Source organism: Carassius gibelio, chromosome A18 (genome assembly GCF_023724105.1).
Source record: "Carassius gibelio isolate Cgi1373 ecotype wild population from Czech Republic chromosome A18, carGib1.2-hapl.c, whole genome shotgun sequence".
Taxonomy (NCBI): domain Eukaryota; kingdom Metazoa; phylum Chordata; class Actinopteri; order Cypriniformes; family Cyprinidae; genus Carassius; species Carassius gibelio.
In genome coordinates, this window is record NC_068388.1 from 26,613,057 (window position 1) to 26,629,774 (window position 16,718).

Here is a 16,718-nt window from a genome sequence, read left to right on the forward strand (position 1 = left end):
TTTTAGAAGATTGTAACGGTTTCATTTTTATCACTTTTGTTCATCACTTCAGTCAGAAGGACACTGTTGTTCATATTGGTGTCATCTTGATCCCTTTGATAGCACTACTTCAAAACGAGCCACAGGTGTTTCACATTCGGTCTTGTTTCTTTCTCTCCTGCAGGTATCTTCAGTTCACGCTGAGGCTGGGCAGTCGCAGCACGTCGAGCTCCTGTCCCGCTCCAGACCAGCCGGGTGAAGGAGTGCTGCTGCATTACTCCTCAGATAACGGCATCACCTGGACGCTGCTGCAGCATTACGCTTATCAAGGCTTCCATGAACCCAGGTACACCTTCCTGAACTTTACTGCAGTCATGTGGTGTGGCATGGCATATCGGACTTCTGCAGTGTGTCAAGCACATCGGTTAATATATGCTGTGTGATCAGCTCATTTACTAGTGCAACAGTTAGATTGGATTGACTCTTTGTAGGATTGTGTCTGTGGAGCTTCCTCCTGGGGCCCGTAAGTTTGGGGTCCAGTTCCGCTGGTGGCAGCCGTACCACTCGGGCCGCGGGCTGGACGTCTGGGCTCTGGATGAGATCAGCATGACCTCTGTCCTCTTTAACATCATCAGCCTGGACTTCAGTAATGTGTTAGACGTGACTCAGAGCCTGGGCTTCTATCTGGGGAACGTGCAGCCGTACTGCCAACACGACTGGACCCTCAGGTACCTGCCTCACGTTCACCACAGTACCATTCATTATCAGTTAAGACGTCAATCTAAGAGATTAAGTCATCTTTACTTAAATCGCAATACACAGACAGAAGTACTGTATCATGATGTCTATCCTTACAGTGGTTGAAAGTGACCAGTGACAAGTTCTTTTAAGCTTAAACAGGGAGCTGCTGGAAAGTCATTTCTCAATCCTTTATGTTTATGATGCTGTATGAAGTTATCCATATGAACATCAGGTAACAGACCTGAGCCGATTGATCAGATGAACATCATTGCATTTGTGCTTCACTCTTTTCATTATTTTTCTGGGATGTTAGGATTTGGATAACATCTAATCCATACTATACATTTATTATAATGAAACTATTCATGCGATCAGACGCCTTTCTCACACGACACCAGCTCTCCAAGTACATAAACGCACAGAAGAGCTCTGTTTCAGATCCTTGAGTATGTCACCATTTTCCAGACCAGCAAAGAGACAGAAATTTTATTTTGTATTCAATGCAAAAGCAAGCAGAATATTTCTGCAATTAATAATGCATTGAAATCCAAACAGCATCAGCGTTTCCCTTCAGGCACCGTCTGAAATGAAAGTGTAAACCACAATGTTGCAAATATTTGCTCAGTTTTTCAGGCGATCACGACTCGGCCTCCAGTATCCGCTATGTGGAAACACAATCCATGCAGATCGGCGCATCCTACATGATCCAGTTCTCTCTGGTCATGGGCTGCGGACGCGAACCTTCTCCTCACATCGACACTCAGGTCCGGCTCGAGTTCTCCACCAATCACGGCTTGACTTGGCATCTCGTTAAAGAGGTGAGAAAACAGAAATATTCTCTAATGCTTCTTGTTTTCACCAAGAGAAACATACCTAAATAAATGAACTAAATGAAGTGTTACAATGTTTTTGCAGTATGATATAAAAACCGTGATAATGCTTGAGTACCACGGTATACATTCAAGAACTGACAGTATCACCCTCTGATTCTGTCACTGTGTCTTCACTCAGAAACACTTTTTGTAAGGATTATAGAAACAATATAAACCACTCCATGTAGAAAGTGCTGGTGTTGCTGTAATTGCTCTGGTCTGCACTGTGATGTTAACTGCTGTTTCTGGTGGTTTGTGGGTAATAGGCCTGTTTCCCCGGCATGCCGAGCTGCTCTGAGTTCACTGCGTCCAGCGTCTACCATCCGTCTGAGTTCACAGACTGGAGACGCATCACACTTCCACTGCCGTACAAAACCTGGTGAGACTCAAACGCGGCAGCGGTACACCGACTGCACCCTTCTGTGAATATGTATGAATATGTATACATTAGACTCTTATGATGACTAGAATAATACTTCCATGAAGAGATGTTTAAAATATCATATTACAAACTATACATGTCAGTTGTTTCAAGAGGATAAACACCGAAGGCATTTTCCCTTGACCTGTTTTGTTCATATTTGCAGCAGTATTTCTGATTGTAGGGTGAAAATGGTCATATTTTAGCATTGTTCATGCATCTTCATCGACTGCTATGTTTTCTTGTCTCACTCTGGTTTCATGCTGTTTTCTGGCTGTAGGTCGAGTGCGACACGCTTCAGATGGATCCAGAATTACTATCAGGAGCAGGACGAGTGGGCTCTAGATGACGTTTACATCGGGCAGCAGTGTCCACAGATGTGCCGTGGACACGGATGGTGTGACCATGGTCACTGCAGGTCAGTCGCTTTCATTGGATCACAAAGTACTGAATACATTTCAAGTATTCTAGTTTAATTCTCCATGGAAAATATCTTTAATAGGAGCTGTTTTAGCACTGGAAGGCTTTTCACTTGTTTTAATCATAAACAAATTTGAAAAATATTTAATGTGCAGTAAGACAATTAAAATGCAAGCATATTAATCAAATACAATCTATGAAAACAAATCTTAATGTCTCCTGTGGTTCTGAGTACATTATTTTTTGTTTGTTTGTTTGAGGGATTTTTTTTCTGGACAGAAATTCAAAACAGACATTTTTACTGTGTTTGGGTTTAAGGATGTTTTGTGATGTTTCATCATAATTTAATCCACCACAGCAGCATGAACATCTTTTACTCTCACACTCAGATCTGTGGGATTCACTTATTCTTTGTTTCATCATTTGTGACCAAACTGTGTTTTCCAGTCCCTGACCCCGGGTTAACCCCCGAGTGTCCGGCTCACAGATCTCATCTGCAGCACCAGTGTTAATTTTGACAGCAAATTCGGATTTAGTCTTAGTCTTAGTCTTTTGAATAACACACCATTTAGTTTTAGTCACATTTTAGTCATCTGAAATGTTTTAGTCTTAGTCTAGTTTTAGTCGACTAAATATCATAAGAGTTTTAGTCTTAGTCTAGTCTTAAGTCTTTTAGTCTTAGTCTAGTTTTTTTTTAGTAGAACAAAGTCAACTTAGTTGACTTGACTAAATGTTTCCATCAGTCTGTTATGGAATGGTATTTATAAAATAAACATAAGGCCTGCTCTCAATGAAAAATATACATGCTCTCTGAAAAAGATATGCATTCGTCCTGAATGATATGCAATGCATATGACATTCTTTCAAGATGGAAGTACAGGATTATTGAAATAGACAACCACCTATATTATATTTGTATTGTATGTTCATTCTATTTCTTTATTTGTGCTATTTACACAAAGTTTAAATTTTTTAAGTTTGTTTTTGTTCATTTAAAATAGCACTGCATAGTCTTCACTGTAAAATAAAATACACAATCAACCAAAATGTATTCAGACACCTTCAACGTTTCTTACAATATCACAGTTTATTTGCTGTAGTTTAGAAATTGGTAATAAAATATCGCAATAACTCAGGGTTAAACTGTGTCAGAACAACAAATTCATCTTGACAATGTCTGATGCAATGCTTAATTTGGTTCAGTCTGTGGTGTGAAAAGGTTGCATTAGCAATTAAAGAAAGAAACACTTAAGCAAAACATGCTGAGGTCCATAATATATTTTTTTTTTTTTGAGTCACTAGTAAAACAATATAATCTATTCTATCTGATTTTCGGATTGACTTTGGATAAATTCTTGTTAAAACTACAAAGTAATTCAATCAAGAGCAGTGAGTGATTTACTTTCATTTTCATACAGTAAAGACACTGACAGCAGAGCTACTAAATTAGGCGCGGTCACTTTAAGAGACAAATGCATCCATTATAAAGATACGCATCCGATTTCTTTCCAACGCTTTACTTTCACTGAAGACATAACTACAGACTTTTTCGAACACACTTTCCAAGACGGGTATTTCGACATATTTAGTATGTATTTGTTGTCGGTACAAAAGCAAGAAGACTTTGAGACGCGTCTCTGCTTGCCCCCTGAACACCAGAACACCGCGCTGCTGAATTGAGCTCTTTCACTTTTCGCTCTTTTTCTTATGTTTATTTAAAATGCGATTTGTATTTGTTCGTTCAGGGTGCAGGAGGACGCAAACGTCCTGAAAGAGAGCTCGGTTCAGTGTTACGCGAGTAACCAGCTGCTCTGCTCAGTTCAACTTTCCCGCATCGCGGGGCTGAAGCCAACTTGATGTGTTGAATGCTTGGAGAACGTTATAAAACGTATTCTTAAAATACACATTTCTGTTTTAATAAATGCTCATATTAAAACATAGCATTACACATAAGTAGGTACAAAAATAATCAGTGATACATTTACGACCCCATAAAAATTTGGGTCGCAATGGCATTTCAAAAGGTTGCAGTGTAGTTCCCTGTGTAAACAACTTAACTGTTATGAAAACGTCCTCGAAACTGTGCGAATTTCTGCAAACTCATCTTTGTTCTCTTTTCTGTGTAACTGCTGCTTTGTTTAGCTGTTGCGCTTGCATTTGCCGCGGCTTTTTAAAATGGCTCGGCTGCTTCTGCATAGATCAACCTACCCTCAAAGATTCGCTCTGATTGGATCTCTTCTCCATTCGTCTCTCCCATATATTTTCGTCTCATTTTTATTCGTTGACTAAAGTGTCAGTTATATTTCGTCACGATTTCGTCATCATATCTGACTTTTTATTTAGTTTTTATTTAGTTTTCGTCCGTGAAAAAGGTTAGTTGACGAATATTTTTCGTCATAGTCTTCGTCAACGAAATTAACACTGTGCAGCACACAGCCATGAATCTGACTGACTGCTTTTATTACTGCACATAAATGACATGAGCTGATGTGCCTTTAATGGTCTTTCATTTCAAACGATAAGTGAAAAACATGGCTGTGTGACACAAAAGAACTGTGAGGAATCCTTATAGCCTAAAAGTAAACATTATTGATGATTATTTTTTTAACTGTTGTAAATGCAATAAGGGATAAAATGACCTGAGCATTTTCTTTCTTTCTTTCTTTCTTTCTTTTTTTTTTTTTTTTTTTTTTTTTTGCTTATCATATAACCTGTGATGAATTTTAAATTCATTTTACATTTTATCATCACATTTTTTAGATTTGAATATTTTTATTTTATTTTACATATGCATTAAAACTTTGTTTAGCATATATCATTATTTAGAACCTTTCAGAGAATCCCTTTAGTGATAAGATTAACATGAATATTTGTGAATATGTAGTGCTTTAGTCTGCTGCTGCTTTCTCAAAAATAATTTTACTGCTAAAAGACTTTTCAGTATTTTAACTTTGCTGCATGAAAGAACATTCTGATGTATTGAATAAATGAGAAAAAACCCTCACTCAAAGACAGACAAACAAAAAACGGCATAATCTTGTAAAACATTTAATTCCCATGGAATTTTTGACATGTTTATTACCTTCGTCCACTGAAGTATTTCATTGGATATGGACACTCTATTTGGACTATATTTCTCTCACCTTGGACGATTGCTTACATTTCCTTTGAGAAACATTGTGATGGTTTAAAACAGGCAGCCTATGTCTGTGAATGTCTGTATATTTCCTCCCTGAATATCTCTCTTTCTTTAATTGTAGCATTTTATGTATTCATTTAATCTTCCTCTCTATAGTGTACAACTTACGTGGAGAAACTTTCATGTTAGGTCTGCCTGAGATGCCTTTCTTCTCTCTCTCTCTCTCTTTTATTTCTTGTTTGTTCTGTTGGAACGTTTATCATAAACCTCAATAATAATAATAATAATAATAATAATAATAATAATTTCAGTGCTATTGGTTGATAAATATTGATGGAGCACAAATAGCTAGATATGCTAGATAAAATTAGGTTTTAGCTAATTAATATGGAATGATTCATTATTGTATGTGATGCAATGTGTTTTTATATTCTTTGTTGAACTGATTCTTAAAGGGATCATTCACCAAAAATGAATGATTTTGCCAGAAGTTTCTTGTTTCAAACCTGTACAACTGTGTTTCTTTTGGAATTTTGAATGAAACTATGATTGTTTTGACTGTCGTCTTGTGATCTAAAGTCCGTCACTCGGCGGATGATCAGTGTGTGCTGAGCGTGGTTTGAGACGCTGACGGTGGGCCCTTACGGGCGGCTCAGGGTCAGATGAATGTGACGGCTCAAGGCGAGCGGAGATGATTTGTTGTGTCACTGCCTCTAGCGGCGGCTCGTGAATCAGTCGCTGGAGGTGAAAGGTCATGTGATTGCTCTGTTCCAGGTGTGATGAAGGCTTCACCGGCTCAGACTGCCAGCCGCTCAACACTCTGGCCTCCAGTGTGCTCTCAGACTTCGAGTCTCAGGAGACCCTGATGTCAGCGTGGCAGGAAGTGACCGGAGGTGAGATCGTGCCACCTGACCAGGGCTGTGGGGTGGTTTCCTCCGGGTCCTCTCTGTACTTCAGTAAGGTATGATAACAGCCATGATGCAGGCTAACAGCTGGACTCTTTCTGCTTGTTTCAAGGCTTTTGAATCTCCAGTGTCCCTTTCGTAAATGGTGTCTGTATTCTTATTTTTGCTAAACTTTATTTAGTTTTCTGATAAGGCATATACTTCAACAAATGTGAGGTACAGTACAAACAACAGTACAATACATTTAAATACGTAGACACAAGATAATGTAAAAGATGTCAAAGATACATATCACTAAATATATGAATCCCTATTATACAGTGCATAAGACCAGTTTAAAGTGATCATATTCCGTAATCTAATACAGATTTCCATATTTTTCTAAATAAATGTAACTTGTCAAAAGTCTGTATTCTTTTAAGCTTGTATTGATGTGAAACCATCAAAAGAAAGAAAAAAAAAAACTTTTAATTCAGATTTTTTTCTATAAGTGAAACAAAATCTAGTGTGAATCTGGAGTATAAACACATTTCATCCCTACACCAGATGACTGTTGTCTGCGATTGCTGGTATTATGACACAGAAGCTGCTGTCTAATAAAGTAACTCTCGTTGGTCATCAGGCCGGACTGCGGCAGCTGGTCAGCTGGGATCTGGACACGGAGTGGGCGGAGTTTGTGCAGTTCTACCTGCGGATGGGCGGAGACGGGGCGGAGTGTAACCAGGCCGACAGCAGGGAGGAGGGGCTTCTGCTGCAGTACAGCAATGATGGTGGAATCAGCTGGGGTCTGATCGCAGAGATGTACTTCACTGACTTCACCAAACCACGGTGAGAACACAGAGGAACCACTCAGTGTTTATTTAAGCTTTTTATTTTAAGAAGGAGGAATTCCAGGGTAAAACTGCATGTAATACATCCAAACAATTCTTTCTCTCTTTATATTTTCCCCTGGAGTCGTTTGAAAGATAATGAGCAAGCATTGCATAACACCCAACCATACCTGTAGCTCTTCACTGCAACACAACTGGCAATAGAAAAGGCCCATTTAAATGAAGGATCTGTTTACACAGAACCAGTTCTGGAGTTTAAAACAAGCGTACAATGCAGCAGAATGGAAATAGGAATGAACTCAGGGATCTTCAGATGCATTTTCAAAAGATGAGCTCTTTTTAAAGAGCAGCGCAGTAGAATGTAATAACACATTCTGTGTGACCTAGCCATAAATATGATTAAAACACTGCAACAAGTTATTTTATCTCATTAGCTGATATATATTTCTGTGAGTGTCACATTCACTGTACTGTGTATTTAGCAGATTTTATATGAATGTATTGAGTGTTTGTGACGGGATGGTGTTGTTTGGCTCAGGTTTGTTCATTATGAACTCCCTCTGGCCTCTAAAACGCCCTGCACACGTTTCCGCTGGTGGCAGCCGCTGCACTCGGGCGAGGGCTACGATCAGTGGGCCATCGATGACGTGATCATCCTGTCTGAGCGAGAGAAGCATGTCATCCCCATGGCTGATCCTACACTGCCTCAGGTGAGACGGACACCAGGGGATTCTGCTGCAGCGCTCCTGAAGATACGACAGAGCTCTGATTCTCCTGTGCTTCTGCAGAACTTCTACGAGAAACCGGCTTTCGATCATCCGCTCAACCAGATGAGTGTGTGGCTGATGCTGGGAAATGAAGGAATGGACAAGGACCGTAACGGGAGTTTCTGTGCTCCCACTCCCTCTGCACTAGTGTTCGGCCGGTCGGATGGGGACCGGATGGCAGTGACTCGAGACCTGGCGCTCCGACCCGGATACACACTGCAGTTCAAGGTACTGGTGTAAGGCTGCGTGGAGGAATTCTTTTTAATACATATGACATACTTTGTAAAGCTCTCTATTGTTAAAGAAAAATGCAATCACATTAATTATATAATAATCTTGCTAAGAGAAGCCTTCTGTTTTAGCACATGATCTTTTCTGGAAGCTGCAAAATAGCTAAAAGCAGACTCCCCTTGTTTTGTGTGAACCCTTGGTATTTCTAACTGACTCGATCCTAGTGATCTGAGTGCTCTGTTAGGTTTATATTCAGTGAACATGTCTGCTGCGTATTTCGGTCCTAGGCAATTGAGTGACTTATAAACGAGTAAAAGTACTTTAAAATCAATCCTAAATGTAACTGGGAGCCAGTGTAAGGACCTGAGGACTGGTGTGATATGCTCAGATCCTCTGGTTCTAGTCAGAATCCTGGCAGCAGTGTTCTGGATGAGCTGCAGCTGTCTAATGGTCTTTTTGGGAAGGATGGTCAGGAGCCCATTACAATAGTCCACCCTGCTGGTGATAAAGGCATGAACAAGTTTCTCCAAGTCCTGGCTGGAAACAAAACATCTAATTCTTGCAATGTTTTTGAGATGATAGTATGCTGATTTAGTTACTGCTTTGACATGACTACTGAAACTAAGGTCTGTCTCCAGAATCACACCAAGATTCTTGACTTGATTTTTAGTTGTTAGATGTCTAGAGTCAAGGTATGTGTTCACCTTGAGAACCTCATCTTTGTTTTCAAATGCAATGAATTCAGTTTTTTCCTTGTTCAACTGAAGAATGTTTTGGCACATCCAGCTGTTAATTTTATCTGTACATTGGCAGAGGGAGTCAATGGGGCTGTAGTCATTTGGAGATAAGGCTTATCTGGGTGTCATCAGCATAGCTGTGATTAGGCAATTTGGTTCTTTCACATTATTTGACTTAGTGGGACCATGTACAGGTTAAACAAGAGCGGTGCAAGAATTGAGCCTTGTGGGACTCCGCATGTCATGAACGTCCACTTAGACTTATGCTCTCCTCCTAGACTCACATAAAAGCCTCTCCCTTCTAAGTGTGATCTGAACCATTTAAGTACCATCCCAGAAAGCCTGACCCAGTTTTCCAGTCTCTAGTAGTATGTTATGATGGACAGTGTCAAACGAAGCACTGAGATCTAGTAGCATCAGCACTGATATTTTGCCAGAGTCTAAATTTTATCAACTATAATTTATTATCTTAATGAGCACTGTCTCTGTACTGTGATGCGGTCGGAAACCAGATCTGAGTTTAAGTATTTGTTCAGCTGATTAAAAAATACCTTTTTTTTTAAATAATCTTGCCTATAAAAGGAAGATTTGATATAGGTCTATAATTGCTCAAAATGGTGTTATCAAGATTGCTCTTTTTCAGAAGGGGCTTAACAACTGCAGTTTTCAGGGAGTTTTGAAAAGTCCCAGAAATAAGTAAGGCGTCCACCACTTCTAAGAGATCTAGACTGCACTGCATCTGACCTCTAAACAGTTAAGCACCCTTTTGAAAAAAGATGTGAGAAGTGTGTTAAAATAGCAGGATGACGATTTTAGGTTGTGTACTACAGTATTTCACTATATGGAAGTTCTTCAATCATTTAATGCATTTAAACACTGCCCCTGAAGATCATGCTAATCTACATAGATTTTTAAGAGCTACACCCATCTCTCAACATCCAATCAACAACCGTTGCACAGAACCAAGTTTCACCCTACACTCGGATGTACTGTATGTCACAATATGGAGAAAACAATTTGTCACTGCTTTATTTTCACTGCAGCTTAAATTTTCGGCGTTTCATACATCAGACGGATTTGAAGTGTGTTTGAAGCACTTCATACGCAGCATCAGCATCATCTGCTAACTGCAGACTTTAAGTTTTTTTTTTTGTCCTTACGGATGCTTTTTTACTGCAGTGAATGTTTGTCTCAGTGTGTCATTTCTACAGTGTAGACTGTGCAGTAACTTTGTGCTGTTTCTCCTTCAGCTGAACATCGGCTGTGAGTCGGTCTTCAGTGGGTCGGCGCCCGTGTTGCTACAGTACTCTCATGACGCGGGCCGCACATGGGCTCTGGTGCAGGAGGGCTGTTACCCAGCATCCCCTGGGGCCACGAGCTGTGAGGGCAGCGGACGTGAACTCAGAGAGCCCACTGTGTACCACACGGGAGACTACGAGCGCTGGACCAGAGTCACGGTCGTATTGCCACGGGCTGTGGCCGCCAGGTAACTGGACCCTGGGATTGTTTTGAGAATGCGATCCAAACATGGATTCAAACTGTCAGAGACATGGGGATATTTTTAAAGAACAGTTAATTTAAATATTTTAAGGCAATAAACAGAGGTATTTTCATAATTATTATAGCCTCAGTTTTGAAAATCTCTTTATTCCTGTGTCATTTTCAGCAAGACGCGCTTCCGCTGGTTCCAGGAGAGCAGTGTCTATCGGGACGCCCCTGCGTTTGCGCTGGATGGCGTCTACATCTCTGAGCCCTGTCCCAATCACTGCGGTGGTCATGGAGACTGTATCTCGGGCGTCTGCTTCTGCGATATGGGATACACAGGTAACATATTCATGTTCTATCAGATGCGTTCTTGCTGAGATGAATGAGTGGAAGAGCAGATGTTCAGATGCTCAGCAGGGATAGAATCAGAATCAGAATCAGAATGAGCTTTATTGCCAGGTATGTTTAAATGACTGCGACAGAACAAAAAATAAATAAAGAAATAAAAAAAATACAATTAAGCAGGTAAAGAATGACAATATACAAATTGAGAATTGTATGTGTAGGTATATTACAATAAGCAGTTATGTATGTACAGGTATATTATGTGCAAAAATGTAAGTGTATACTAAGTATGAGTGTTAGATAAATAAGTGTATTTGTCTATAAATATAAATAGTGTAGTGTGTTCGCAGTTATTATCAAGTGTTCATTAGATGGATTGCCTGAGGGAAGAAACTGGTCCTGTGTCTGGTCGTTCTAGTGCTCAGTGCTCTGTAGCGTCCACCAGATGGCAACAGTTCAAAGAGGGAGTGTGCTGGATGTGAGGGGTCCAGAGTGATTTTGACAGCCCTTTTTCTCACTCTGGATAAGTACAGTTCTTGAATAGATGGGAGAGTTGAACCGATGATTCGCTCAGCAGTCCGGACTACTCTCTGTAGTCTTCTGAGGTCAGATTTAGAAGCTGAGCTGAACCAGACAGTTACTGAAGTGCAGAGGATGGATTCAATGATGGTGGAGTAGAACTGTTTCAGCAGCTCCTGTGGCAGGTTAAATTTCCTCAGCTGGCGAAGGAAGTACAACCTCTGCTGGGCCTTTTTCACAATGGAGTCAATGTGAATGTCCCACTTCAGGTCCTGAGAGATGGTGGTGCCCAGGAACCTGAATGACTCCACTGCAGTCACAGTGCTGTTCATGATGGTGAGTGGGGGGAGTGCAGGGGGGTTTCTCCTGAAGTCCACGATCATCTCCACTGTTTTGAGCGTGTTGAGCTCCAGGTTGTTGAGAGAGCACCAGCTCTTTAACTTCCTGTCTGTAAGCAGACTCGTCACCGTCCTGAATGAGGCTGATGAGCGAGGCGTTCAGGGCGGGTTGCAGGAGTTGTGGATGGTGTGAATGGTTGTATGGAGAGGCGTTCAGGGCAGGTGATGGGTGTTCTTTCAAACCTGCAGTAAAACCCGGTAAGATTGTCTGCCAGTTGTTGATTCTCTACTGTGCTGGGGGGTGGTGTCTTGTAGTTGGGGATCTCTTTCAGACTTTTCCACACTGATGCTGAGTCGTTGGAAGTGAACTGAGTCCTTATTTTCCAGAATAATTCCTCTTTGCCACTTTGTTCTCCTTTTCCAGTGTGTATTTAGCCTGTTTATACAAGACATTGTCCCCCTTCCTGTAAGCATCTTCTTTGGCCTGATGGAGCTGTCTGAGTTTTGCAGTGAACCACGGTTTGTCATTGTTGTAAGTTAGATGAGTCCTGGTAGGAATACACATATCCTCACAGAAACTGATATATGATGTTACGGTCTCTGTGAGTTCGTCCAGATCGGTGGCAGCTGCTTCAAAAACACTCCAATCAGTGAGGTCAAAACAAGATTGTAAATCCTGCTCTGCTTCATTAGTCCATCTTTTTACAGTCCTTGATACAGGTTTAGCTGATTTTAGTTTCTGCCTGTAGGCCAGTATAAGATGAACCAAACAGTGATCAGAATGTTCCAAAGCCGCTCGTGGAACAGAGTGATATGCATCCTTTATTGTGGTGTAACAGTAATATAATATATTACTGTTCCTGGTGGGACATGTGATGTGCTGTCTGTATTTTGGCAGTTCATGGGAGATATTGGCTTTATTAAAGTCCCCGAGAATAATTAAAACAGAGTCTGGGTGTTGTTGTTCTGTCTCTGTGATCTGATCAGTGAGTTTCTGTAAAGCCAGGCTCACGTGCACTTGTGGAGGAGTATAAACACTCACCAGAATGAACGAGTGAGACCCCGTAGGAAATAGAACGGCTTGCAGTTAATGAATAGAGTTTCTAGATATGAACAGCACATCTTATTTAACACTGTTACATCTGTACTCCACCTTTCGTTGATGTAAAAGCATGTCCCACCGCCGCGCGATTTCCCCGTTGATTCTGCGTCGTGGTCCGCTCTGAACAGCTGAAAGCCCGGCAGAAGGAGCGCACTCTCTGGAATGGCGTCGTTAAGCCAAGTTTCCATGAAACACAGAGCAGCAGAGGGTGTGAAATCCTTATTTGTCCGGGAGAGCAGAAGGAGTTCATCTGTTTTGTTGGGGAGAGCGGACATTAGCCAGATGGATGCTAGGCAACGGCGTTTGAAATCCATGTTCTCTGAGTCTCACGTGAGTCTCTCTTTTCCCCCTTCTTCGCATCCTGAAACGTGTGATCAGCGCAGCTGCTTCACAGATAAGAATGTCCAGCAAAACATCAGAATAGTCGAAAACTGGTAATATATCGGGAGATGTGTGGTGCTGAATGATCAGCAATTTGTCCCTGGTCAAACTGATTGCAGGAATATAACTAAAGACAGGACAAACTAACAAAAACACACAAACAACTGCAGAGCACGTCAAGGAGGCAGTCATCCTGTATCGTCGCCAACATAATTCTTCTTATATAGTCAGGTCAAGTCACCTTTATTTATATAGCACTTTACACAAAAAAATTGTGTCAAAGCAACTGAACTACATTAATTAGGAAATCAGTGTGTGAATAATGCAAAATGACAGTTAAAAGGCAGTTCATCATTGAATTCAGTGATGTCATCATTTCTGTTCAGTTTAAATAGTGTCTGTGCAATCATTTGCAATCAAGTCAATGATATCGCTGTAGATGAAGTGACCCCAACTAAGCAAGCCAGAGGCGACAGCGGCAAGGAACCGAAACTCCATCGGTGACAAAATGGAGAAAAAAACCTTGGGAGAAACCAGGCTCAGTTGGGGTCAGTTCTCCTCTGACCAGACGAAACCAGTAGTTCAATTCCAGACTGCAGCAAAGTCAGATTGTGCAGAAGAATCATCTGTTTCCTGTGGTCTTGTCCTGGTGCTCCTCTGAGACAAGGTCTTTACAGGGGATCTGTATCTGGGGCTCTAGTTGTCCTGGTCTCCGCTGTCTTTCAGGGATGTAGAGGTCCTTTCTAGGTGCTGATCCACCATCTGGTCTGGATACGTACTGGATCCGGGCGACTGCAGTGACCCTCTGATCTGGACACAGACTGGATCTGGTGGCTACGGTGACCTCGGAACAAGAGAGAAACAGACTAATATTAGCGTAGATGCCATTCTTCTAATGATGTAGCAATTGCATCGGGTGTTATGTGAAATGTTCCCGGTTCTGGTTTACCTAATTAATGCAGCCTAAAAATCCTTTAACGGATTTGGATATTAAAAGCATATTAGTATGTTATGTGTATGCCAGGTTAAAGAGATGGGTCTTTAATCTAGATTTAAACTACAAGAGTGTATCTTCCTCCCGAACAATGTTAGGAAGGTTATTCCAGAGTTTAGGCGCCAAATAGGAAAAGGATCTGCCGGCCGCAGTTGATTTTGATATTCTAGGTATTATCAAATTGCCTGAGTTTTGAGAACGTAGCGGACGTAGAGGAGTATAATGTAAAAGGAGCTCATTCAAATACTGAGGTGCTAAACCATTCAGGGCTTTATAAGTAATAAGCAGTATATTAAAATCTATACAATGTTTGATAGGGAGCCAGTGCAGTGTGGACAGGACAGGGCTAATATGGTCATACTTCCTGGTTCTAGTAAGAACTCTTGCTGCTGCATTTTGGACTAGCTGTAGTTTGTTTATTAAGCGTGCAGAACAACCACCCAATAAAGCATTACAATAATCTAACCTTGAGGTCAAAAATGCATGGATTAACATTTCTGCATTTGACATTGAGAGCATAGGCCATATTTTTGAGATGGAAAAATGCAGTTTTACAAATGCTAGAAACGTGGCTTTCTAAGGAAAGATTGCGATCAAATAGCACACCTAGGTTCCTAACTGATGAAGAAGAATTGACAGAGCAACCATCAAGTCTTAGACAGTGTTCTAGGTTATTACAAGAAGAGTTTTTAGGTCCTATAATCAACACCTCTGTTTTTTTCTGAATTTAGCAGTAAGAAATTACTAGTCATCCAGTTTTTGTTATATCGACTACGTATTTTCTTAGTTTTTCAAATTGGTATGTTTGAAATATAGAGCTGAGTATCATCAGCATAACAGTGAAAGCTAACACCGTGTTTCCTGATGATATCTCCCAAGGGTAACATGTAAGTCGTGGAGAGTAACGGTCCTAGTACTGAGCCTTGAGGTACTGCACTTGTGATCAATATGATACATCTTCATTCACTGCTACGAATTGATGGCGGTCATATAAGTATGATTTAAACCATGCTAATACACTTCCATTAATGGCAACAAAGTGTTTAAGTCTATGCAAAAGAATGTTGTGGTCAATAGTGTCGAACACAGTACTAAGATCCAATAGAACTAATAGAGAGATACAACCACAATCAGATGATCTAGTGTTGGAATCAGGCGCATGTATAGTACATTTTGGTTGATACGGAAGATGTCGCTCATTGTCTCTGTATGTCTTTGGATCCCAACCCTGTTCCTGGAGTCCTTAAACACTGCACATGTGGAATGTTGCTTTGTCGCTAAATGTGATGTTATAGATTGTTGTCATGTTCATAAATGTTTGGTTATGTTTGTGTTTGTGGGGGTCAGTGGAGATGGATCGTTCCAGCTGTGTCCCGTCTGCTCCAAGTCCCACTGAACTGGTGGAGGATTTCGAGGGGAAGCTGAGTCCGCTGTGGCAGAGCTTGAGTGGAGGAAAGATTGGTGACGGCTGTGGGAGCATCAGCGAAGGTAAAGCTCTGTACTTCAGCAGCCTGGGCAGACGAGAGGCTCGCACCACGCCGCTGGACACCACCCACACCCGGTCAGTGACACCACACTACTGGACGCTTGCAAACAATGAGGCTTTAGACATTCACTTGACACCAACCCTGTGTTTTACGTCCACTACTTGTGTTTGTTCTCTCCCTAACTCGTGTAGAACTCTCTCTCGTCCTCTGTTCTCTCCTTCTGTACAGTCTGGTTCAGTTCTACATTCGTATTGGAGGGAAAAACATGGGCTCCACCTGCACTCGCCCACGCTCCCGAAACGAAGGTAAATGTTGTGGAGTTCAGTAACTGCAGTATTGTAATCATTTATATGTTATTTGCCATCTGTGTAAATCACAGCAGCTTGAGCAGCTGGATGAGATATTCTTGTACCAAAAATACTGCAGCTTGTTCCTTTTTTTTATTACTCAGTAGTTCAGCAGCCCATTGTGAATTATTCCTTGCTTATGTTTGACAGGTGTGATTGTCCAGTTTTCAATAAACAATGGTGTTCAGTGGCAGCTCCTACGAGAGCTGGACTTTGGCTTGTTCCTGGAGCCTCAGGTGGTGACTATTGAGCTCCCGTCCGCAGCCAAGACGCCACACACCGTGTTCCGCTGGTGGCAGCCGCAGCAGGGTGAGAACAGACTGACATCATGTGATGAACTTACAGAAGGTGCTGTGATGCAATGCCTGATCGATGACAAACAAATCCTTATGTGTTCCTCTTTCTCAGGTAAACACTCGGCTCAGTGGGGTCTGGATAATGTTCTGATTGGAATGAACGACAGTGCTAGGAGTGGGTTCTTTGACACGTTTGATGGCACGTCTCCATTGAGACACAACTGGTATCGAATCGTAGGTGGAGAGGTGACAGCGGACTGTCTGAGCCCAGACTCAGTGTTGAACTTCAACTCTGAGGTCACGGATAGTGAGTTAGCATTAAGATATCGCCAACACACCCATTATGTCATGTATGTGTCATGTTCAGCACACAGACATTTAT

General features: G+C 41.4%; 1 protein-coding gene across 4 annotated transcripts in view; it reads left to right on the forward strand.

The window, feature by feature from the left end:
- Positions 1-16,718, forward strand: part of reln (reelin) — a 117,160-nt gene that overhangs the window by 74,840 nt on the left and 25,602 nt on the right. For all 4 annotated transcript variants that reach the window (XM_052530757.1, XM_052530759.1, XM_052530755.1 and 1 more), the window contains exons 19-33: positions 164-325; positions 471-707; positions 1,346-1,538; positions 1,859-1,971; positions 2,294-2,431; positions 6,347-6,533; positions 7,100-7,305; positions 7,846-8,017; positions 8,096-8,302; positions 10,293-10,528; positions 10,709-10,866; positions 15,554-15,767; positions 15,922-15,998; positions 16,191-16,349; positions 16,449-16,643. In XM_052530757.1, the coding sequence (XP_052386717.1) occupies positions 164-325; positions 471-707; positions 1,346-1,538; positions 1,859-1,971; positions 2,294-2,431; positions 6,347-6,533; positions 7,100-7,305; positions 7,846-8,017; positions 8,096-8,302; positions 10,293-10,528; positions 10,709-10,866; positions 15,554-15,767; positions 15,922-15,998; positions 16,191-16,349; positions 16,449-16,643 (2,654 nt within the window). The remainder of the gene's footprint in view (positions 1-163; positions 326-470; positions 708-1,345; positions 1,539-1,858; positions 1,972-2,293; positions 2,432-6,346; positions 6,534-7,099; positions 7,306-7,845; positions 8,018-8,095; positions 8,303-10,292; positions 10,529-10,708; positions 10,867-15,553; positions 15,768-15,921; positions 15,999-16,190; positions 16,350-16,448; positions 16,644-16,718) is intronic.